This window comes from Glycine max, chromosome 9, assembly GCF_000004515.6.
Source record: "Glycine max cultivar Williams 82 chromosome 9, Glycine_max_v4.0, whole genome shotgun sequence".
Classification (NCBI taxonomy): domain Eukaryota; kingdom Viridiplantae; phylum Streptophyta; class Magnoliopsida; order Fabales; family Fabaceae; genus Glycine; species Glycine max.
Window position 1 is genome coordinate 39182460 of NC_038245.2, and position 10071 is coordinate 39192530.

Below are 10071 nucleotides of genomic sequence, written 5' to 3' on the forward strand. Positions count from 1 at the left end.
GGAGTTTTATTTACTTATTCATAGCGTGGAAGGCACTTATTGAGGAAGCCTACAAATATTGCTTTCTCTTTCTTTTTTCTTTTTCTATATTTTCAAATACGTGTATTTGATTCATATTTTACTTACTATGTCCTATTTGTCTTTTTTATTTATTTATTAAGATATTGTTGTGACTAATTTTACTAATTTTAAAATACGTGTCTTTTTTATTTATCTATAAAAAAAATAATTTCTAAAAATAAATTTTATTATTTCTTTATTAATTTTATTATTTCTTTATTGTGTCTATGAGTTTTAAAATTACATTTTATAATTTATAAAACTAATTTTATTCTTATTTTGGATTTCTAATTTATAAATCAGATTGCTCTGTAACAATTTTTTATTTTATTTTTTATAGTTATTCCAACGAACAGAAATTGATTAATTAATTAATTAATTAATCATACTTGGTTAAACAGGCTATCTGTTGAGAAGCTAGCTTCTACTGTGCTTTGGAAACTCTCCACTCCATGTAGTTATACTGAAACGAAATCCTGGTATTCCTTCTAATTCACACCAAATTACTAGCTTGATTTTTTTTCCCGCACATTAATGAATATATATATATATATATATATATATATATATATTTATTTATGGTATTTTAGTTTACACAATGTCGAGTATTGATCGATGGATAAGCACTCTACTTCATGTAATTCGTACTCTTGTTCTAGTTTCATAACCATATAGTAAGTCAGAAAGTCAAATAAAAGGTCCTAATTACTGGATAATTAAACACAACCATCAATGGTAAAATTGATTTTAAATCAAATTAATTTTGTAAAAATAAATTATATTAGGTTAAAGTTGATTTTGAATTAAAAGTAAATTATATTTGAATGTTTTTAAGTACGTATTTAGTAAAGGAGTTTTGATTCAATACAAAAATAAATTAAAATTGTTTCAACTATAAATTAAATTTAAACTTGGAGACAAATTTGTAATGTACAAGTACAACCAAACATCAATATTTACTTAAAATCACGTTAATTAGCATGTTAACATAATTTTATATAATTCAACTTATATTATGCATATGTAAGTATATATTTCAAAAGACGTCTCATAATATTGTTTGGTTTTACATGCTTTTAAGTATTTATATATCATTCTTCATTTAGTGGGGGAAAGAGGGGTTTGGATGACCTTCAGTCAAGGAAATCACAGTCACTCATTCTCACCACCATTGATTTGTTTTGTTTAAAAAATAAAGAAATGATCACTTTTTTAAGTAAGAATAAAAATGATCACTTTTAAATTTAAATTAAAAAAAAAGATTAAGATTAAAAAATTAATTTTAAATCATAATTATTATCATCCCATCTATCATTGTTTATTATGATAGTTGTTGACGTTATTATTTTATTATCACTAGCTTGAAATAGTGATAGTCATAATATTAATGATAATATTATTAAATATAGTATTATTAAATATAATGATGCTGGATGACATGGTGTTAATTGTTTCATAAGAGGTGTAAAAATTTAAACTTATTTTTGTTCAATCATACCTATTTCAAAAATTTAGTGACTTAAAGTGGATTAGCTCCTTATGGATTGAGTTAGGTTGATCTTTGTATCATTTTTTATAAATGACAAAATTATAAGTGATACTACATTTATTCTTAATGTTCTTTATAAGAAAAAGTTTTCTCATCTATTGTGATCTTATTTGTCTTGAACATGATGATCTCTAGTAAAAAATCGATGTTAACTGTCAACAGTAACACATTCGTTAACATCGATTTTTTGTAAAAACCGATGTTAACTTTCAACATTAATATACATTTTCTGGGTGTAATTCATATTAGCAACATCGGTTATTTATATAACCGATGTTGGTAATTTTACGTTAATATCGGTTTTTCAAAAACCGATGTTAAGGATAATACTATCAACGTCGATACTTTCAACATCGGTTGAAAAACCGATGTTGAAAGTCATAAATAACCGATGTAGAAAGCATATTTTCTAATAGTGCTTTAGTAACCTCAGAATATTTAACTCAACTTTTGGACAAGGCCATCATATTGAACACGGTGGGAAACATGCTTTTCTATTCAGCACTTCCCCTTTTACTTTGGCCCTGTGCTAACTTTCTTATCTTCGATGGCAATGGTAATTATATTATACAACCTCGATTTTCTGGCTGGGAATGGTAACAATAGGGTAGAGAATTGCATCCCAAATGACCTTTGAGATTAAGGTTATGTTTGCATTAAAGTTTGGAAAGTATTTTTTCAAATTTTAATTTAGAATAAAAAATTCCAATATATATGTATCAAATGAAACTCCTTTTCACTTGACTTAGTCTCACTATTCCTTTTATTATAACCAATTTCAATTAACTATCGTTTGAATTTATGTATATACAGTCAAAATTCCCAAGTGAAAAAACTACTTTATTTCCCTCTTTACTAGATTGGTTTTTCACTCTGTATTTATTTCAATTTAAAATGCACTCTTGTATTAAAAAATTTCAAAAAAAACGTTTAAAACCCATAAAATTTCAAATTATTTAGATGTGATGCACAAGGGATTTAATTCACACAATAATATTAAGATTATTCAAAGAGAGACAAATATTGGATATTAGAGATTAATCATCTGGCACGATGGTGACACAACTAAGCATAACATTGGGGCATGACAAAGTGTAGTGATAGCAAGTCATTGCGCAAATGACAAGTGGCGCGCGCCTGGCTGCACAAGACGGAATAGTCGATGAGATTATGAGTTAGTGTGAGTTTAACCGATGTGGTAGCGCAATTAATTAATGCTCTAAACTGTTTTGAAATATTTAAGTGTCAACTTGACTAATGCTAACTTAAATATTGTTATTTGAGTCGGTTGCAGCCAATGCAATCTTGACACTATTTAATTTTAAAATTAAGGTCAATTTTTTCCCGTCAATTAGATGTGTTGATTTTAAAACAATTAAAAAAATCTTTTGGATTCTATATTTTTGCATCACTTAGATGTGTTGATTTTAAAATAATTTTTTTTAAAATCTTTTGGACGCTATTTTTGCTTTTTTCTTGTAGTTCATTCATATAAATATAATCTTTTGTGATGTTTGCCATTTTGAAAAGCAAAGAAAATTGCCTTATAAGATAAACGGTAGTAGGGCACCTTAAGCTTTTGAATTAATCCGCATGGACATATGGGGTCTACACTCAATGAGTTCCATCCACAATTATAACAACTGTAGTTTATGACTAAAAGTAGGTTCACTAGGATTGTGTTAAAGTGTAAATTTGAGGTTTTATTGCAATTGAAAAATTTTGTTTTAAGGGTTGCAAGGAAATTTAATGGAACTGTGAAGTGCATGAGGATCATGCATGTGCTGTATTTTGGAACATGATTTATGTTGTAGTTCTGGTGATTTTGTAACAAAGTAGGTAAATTTTGTACCTACATCCTCTTTTTGAATGAAGTTATTTGTGATCAAACAAAATAAATTGGGCCATCATGCTGCTAATCGGTTGTCTCTCTTTGGAAGAAACTATTAGGTGATCTTAATTGGGTGACATGATATTTTCTCTATCTTTATTGATTTGTCCCCACCTCTCCCATTACCCAACTTATTCTTTCCCTTCTCCCGCAAAACAATGGCGTGCGGCGGAGACAAGTTGATGCTGCCAGCAAAAAGACAAGTACATTAATTTCCAAAAAATAAAATAAAATAAGTAGGAGCACAAAGTGACATCAAGTGTGTGCCTACGTAGAAAGGGTGTGAAATTATACAAAACAAATCTAATTTACTTTGATAAATCATTAAATGGTAGATCCAACAATTTTCTATGCACCCAACAGATTTGCCTCCAAATTCACCCTCTTTGATATATATCTCTAAGCCCCCCAAGAGCCATGACAACAGCTCCAACGTGTCGACATTCTACCTCCCTTTTACTTTAAGAGTTTATGTTAATTAACTGAAGAAAGTGAGAGATAATGAGAGGGAGAGAAGGAATTAATGTGCTAATTAATGTAAGGCACCTTGTTTCCAACAGAGAATGGCAACTTGGAAGTGGACGATAATTTTTAATTAGGTCAGAAGGTGATGCCATAAGAGGAGAGAAATAGCCTTTTTTTTTTTTTTTTTATCGCGCTCATTTGCCTTTGAATTGCCTAGAGGGAGGCCATAGGGGTATTAATTAATTTTGGTCCTTGGCTTATGTGGATGTTATGTAGACAAATACTACTTATACTCTTTTCCAATATTTGTTTGTGGATCTCTACTTATAAGACATTTTTTAAATTGTCTTTAGTTTTAATTTCTTTTTATCAAAATATCTTTTACAACTTGTGTAATCAATAAACAATAAATGCTATAAATTAAACAAAAAATTGTAATTTTAATTCTTATACTTTGAGTTAAATGTAATCAGGTCCATGGACTTTTTATATTTATATTAATAATGAATTAGTGCTTAAACTTTTAAAAATGTGATTTTAATCCACCTAATTTTAAAAGCTTGGATATAAGATACTAAATCCACGTATATTTCAAAGTTTGAGGATCAAATTCATCCTACAAACATAGGAATTTTGACAATGTTTGAACGAAAAATATAAAAGCTAGAAACATATTTTTGCCAATTAATGAGATAAGCTCGTTATCTTCTCTTAAATTCAACCTTGTATTTAATTAGCACGTGCCTCACTCCCTTGAGACATTCATTAAAATATATACAGGTCCTAAATATAAGAAAAAAAATGAAACACCAATTAAAAAAATTAGTTAAGTTTAATTACTTATTGGTTATTATAGTTTCATCATTTGCACATTTTAATCCTTATAATTTTAAAGTGGATTTTTTAGTCCTATAATTTATATTTTAATTATTTTTTAGTCTTTATAGTTTGAAAGTGATTTTTTTAATTCTTATAATTTATATTTTAATTTCTTATTAGTCTCTATAGTTTAAAAGTGATCTTTTTAGTTTCTAAGTTTTATATTTTAATTCTTGTAATATTATTAATTACAAATAACTATTAATAAGTAATTTATAACTAATTTATCACAAGATAATTTATAATAAAAAAATAGTTGATAATTTATAATTAATTTATAGTTAATTATTTTTATATATATTTTTATAGTAAAAACTAAAAAAATCATTTTCAAACTATAGAGACTAAAAGGTAAAATCGTGAAACTATAAGGACCAAATAATTAATTTAATCAATTAATTAATTATATTTAATTATATCAATTTTAATTAAAAGTATTTTTTAAACTTACCTTTCATTGAAACTTGATACCAATGACAAGAATTAATCATTCAAACTAGCACCTTAATTAAATAAAAAATATTTTAGAGATAAAACATTAAATAAGATAAAATTAATTTTTAAAAAAATTATATTTAAGACTAAGAAATTTTTTTCTTCTTTTATATTTAAGATGAAAAGATAATATATGGTTTCGTACATGCGTGGTGAGAATTGAATAGAGCTTAAAGAAACCGTTAAAATCTCTCTCTATATATATACACGCATAAAATTATAAAACGCAAACCCGAAAGCAGTGTGCACTTAATTAAGGTGAACACAAGAGGGATTCAACCAGCTGAAAGAGTGAGTTTTTAGATGGAGTGGAGAAACTACTATATGGATGTGATATTTGTGCCATTTGGGTTAGGAATCATACTAGCATATCATGTGTGGTTATGGCACAAGAGCCAGACACAGCCCTTCACCACAACCTTTGGAATAGATGCTGATGGTCGCCGATTATGGATCCCTGCCATGATGAAGGTATACTATATCGATATATTTCTCCCTAAGTTTTTGGAGCTTTTTTTTTTTTTCCTGCTTTTATTTTGACATGGCATGTGGTTATGTTCACAGTTCATTTCAAAGATATATAAAGACAAATGAGAACGCATTTGTATAATCAATCATTTAATATATATTTCATCGTCAATTCATTTTTAAGAAGTGGAAACTCGCTTTGATCATGTTAATGGTACAGAACAAAACTCTTATCCAAGGACGCTATTCAATTAAGCATGACAATTATATTTCAACTCATAGGTACTCATATCTGCTTTAGTTCCAACTTTGATGGAGAAAAATTAGTTTAATTAATTGATAAATTGATAACCGCTCCTGCCAAACCCTCCCCACACCATTGATATATATATATATATATATATATATATATATATATATATATATATATATAGTAATAAGTTAAATTATAAAAGATATTAATAATAAAACTTAAATTACATAATTCATTAAAAATACTTTAATTCTTAATTATTTTATGGCTTATGTTGTTTATTATTTTTTATAATAAAATATAAATAATAATTCAATATATGATTATTTAAAATTATATATATATATAATAATAATAATAATAATAATAATTCTTTGTTATCTATGGATGTTAATTGTTAATTTTTGTTTGTAGAACTATGATCAAACACATGGTCTTTTCTTTCTTTTTCTCCTTCTTAATTACCTAACCAATCTTATATCTCTAAAAAACAATTCTTTGAAAAAATATAGGCAAGTTCCTCATGGATTTCCTTGCTGGGAATGGAGTTAGATAATTTATATCTAATTATTTTTTAACTTTATTCCCAAGTCAATCTTGCTGATAGCGAAGACCAAAGTGAAGATAATAAAACTTGTCGTCCTATATGCTTCGCCAGTGACAAATCCAGGAACTTAAATTAGTATGGACAATTTATTTAGAAAAATGAATTTAATAATTGCCATATACAATAAATACTTGTGAGTTGTTGAAAACTCTTTAATATTGAAATTCAACTCTTTTCTATTAATAAAAAATTATCTACTATCTATTTTTATAAAAGAATATGAATATTATATCTTTCCCATATCTTTTGATGTTTTAAATTTTTATTTTTCTCAAAATAATTGATGTTTTAGAATTTTAAAATTTAATTAATATTTTTTAAAATATACCATTATTTAATATCCACTACTAGTGGCGTAGGCATCAAAGATTAAGGTTTTAAAATAGGACATTAATTTTAGTCTAAACACACCAATTTTGAATTCCATTAATGTTTGTTATAAATCTGTTTACAAATATCAAAAGATATGAGAATGAAGTAGTATTTGAAAATATGTAATCATGCAAAAAGATAATATCAATTACAGCTGAAAAATTATTTTAAATTTTTAACACATAAACTACCGGTGCATGTGGTTTGGACCTATTATTGTTGCAGGACATTGACAAAAAGAACATCGTAGCAATTCAATCTCTTCGAAACCTAATCATGGGATCAACCCTTATGGCCACAACATCCATGCTCATCTGCACGGGCCTAGGAGCAGTTATAAGCAGCACTTACAGTGTTAAAAATGTAATCAACGACACAATTTTTGGAGCACACAGTGACTTTATGGTGGGACTGAAATATGCCATCATCCTTGCAATATTATTATTCTCGTTTCTATTTCACACTTTCTCTATAGGGTTTCTCAATCAAGTGAATATCCTTATTTGCACCCCACAAGATGTCAAGTCTTTAGTGACCTTGGAATATTTAACTCAACTTTTGGACAAGGCCATCTTATTGAACACGGTAGGGAACAGGCTTTTCTATTCGGCACTTCCCCTTTTACTTTGGATCTTTGGACCTGTGCTAACTTTCTTCTCTTCAATGGCAATGGTGCTTATATTATACAACCTCGATTTTCTGGCTGGGAATAGCAACAGCAAGATAGAGGTCTTTATCCCAAATGGCATTTGAGAGTAAAAAAATGTTTGGATTTAAGTTTCGAAAGTATTTTTATAAATTTCAATCTATATACAATAAAAAAATTTAAGGTATCAAATGAATAAGGAAGAAATTATTGCTTCTAAAGTAAAAGAATTTTCGAAATCTTCCAAGTTCTATCCAAACATATGCAAAAGCGTTTAAGCCCGTACCGATCTCCGTCTTGTCATGGGCAAACAAAAGGAAACAAGTTTGCTTTTATATCTATTGTTAATTCATAGTTAGAATATTCTCCATAATGTGTCTCACCCAAAATTCTACATGAGCAGTATTATGTTTATATGTATCAAATAATAATTTGCGAAATAAGAAAAAGAAGATGATGTACTTATTTTAGTTTTAAAAGCATTATTATATTTAAAGATTTCATGAAACGAATAAAATTGACATTAATTTTCGTCATAATGCAACAAAAAAAAGAGAAATAAGTATAAAATTTTGTTAAAAAAAATATTCTCCAAGTTAAATTGTCCTTTTTTCTTACAAATGAGAATTGACTAATTATTATCTCTACTTAATTGAGCAATTCTTAATTTAGATTGATAAATAAGTACTTACAAGTTTTAGGTAAGGAAACAGTATTTTACTCAAATTAAACATAAAAAATTAAATGAAAAATGTACAATCTCTTTATATATTTTCAATAATTAAAACAGTTTACCCTAGTGTTCGTTTTAGTTATTTTTTTGTTTGAAAGGCAAAAGTAATATGTATATTATATACTCAAGAATAATACATCAACAGAGTAGGACAGAGAGTTGCTGTACTCCCACCAAAAAACAAATGCCCTCATGTCCAAGTAATCCCATACCCCTAAACAAAACGATATTACCACTGTCCAAAGCTAGCACTTAGCGATAAGTAGTTCATTCGGGATGTACACCAGCTTGAAAAGAAAGTCCGAGGCAATGTATGCTTTTTATATGCTAGTCACTACCATGATATCTTTTTTTATATCATCCAAAACACATCTGGTGTTATCTCTCTTGTCGAAATTTTTTTATGAAAATCAAATTTTGATATACTTGTCTCGAGATTAGTAGAAGAATTTCTTAAAAAACAATTAGAATATGATAAAAATTTGAGAAATGAGATTATGTGATTAAAGGAAGTAATTTTGATTGAGATTATTGATTTCGATAATTTCTTCTCACAAGTAGAATTGGAAAGCATTGAAGAATAAAGTATTTTTTGAAAAATCAAAGTACCAATTGACACGGTTACAAAGAAGTTATACGAAAACAATTACTAGTATTAGATCAATGTAATTAAGTATATCTTCTTTGTACATGTGTCGAAATCATATAATTCGACTATCAATGTTGTAAGTCTATAAACTAAAATTGTTGACTGCCAATTCGGGGTTAAAAGCATAATCATTTAATTCCTTAAAACACCAACATGTCTGCCATCAAAATTGGCAATAAGGTTTAGCAGGTCATCGTGTATCTATTTAATTCTCATCTTTTATGAATTCATATTTGTTTATTTTACTGTACATTTTTAAATCCTTTACATTTTTCAATCTTCATTTCTTCTTGAAACTTTACTTTTTCAATCCATGTTTCTTATTATTATCGAAATCATTTACAAACTAATTATTGAATCAAAAATCAAAGTTTTCCTTATTGCTAATCCTACGAACAATTATTTTATTGTAACAAAATGGATATGTTTATCGAATTTATAATAGTGATTGCATTAAATATTAAACAATTCTTTATTGTGTTGAAAAATGTGAACTTGTTTGTTTAACCAAAAAGAATTCATAATCTAAAAAATAGTTTTATGTCTCACTTTTAGACATTTATTTGTTAATAGAATCATTTAGTGAAAATTCCTTGACTGTTTCAAAAATATTTTCCTTTCGAGAAATAAATATGATTTTTCATGATTATAACACCTGGACAACCCCATCTCTGATCTCATTTTTGTGGTACCACCAGGAGAGGCTCAAGGATTTGAGAGGCTTAAAACAAATTTAAGAATGAGGCCTAAAGTACTATTTTTGGTTTTTACCTGATATTGACATACTCAAAAAGAAGAAATGTCAATTGTTCTCTCTACCCTCCAAATAAAGACACACGCACATAAAAGATGAGAATAAACAAATAGATATTGTGGAGCTATTGACTAATGTGTCAAAGTAAAACAATAATCAAATAAATTAAAGAAGCAGGTGAGAAGACAAATTAGTATGAGAGACCGTGAGAAAAGAAGTAAGAATTAGAATTGAATAAGAAGAGAATATC

General features: G+C 27.4%; 1 protein-coding gene and 1 pseudogene across 1 annotated transcript; both read left to right on the top strand.

Moving 5' to 3' along the window:
- Nucleotides 1–2246, top strand: part of LOC100780904 (uncharacterized) — a 17277-nt pseudogene extending 15031 nt beyond the window's left edge.
- A 3288-nt stretch (nucleotides 2247–5534) lies between these two features.
- On the top strand, nucleotides 5535–8176 carry LOC100781437 (uncharacterized). The gene is made up of 2 exons (XM_041004959.1): nucleotides 5535–5810; nucleotides 7265–8176. The coding sequence occupies exons 1-2, from the start codon at nucleotides 5643–5645 to the stop codon at nucleotides 7790–7792; spliced, it is 696 nt and encodes a 231-aa protein (XP_040860893.1). The 5' UTR covers nucleotides 5535–5642; the 3' UTR covers nucleotides 7793–8176.
- The last annotated feature ends 1895 nt before the right edge of the window (nucleotides 8177–10071 follow it).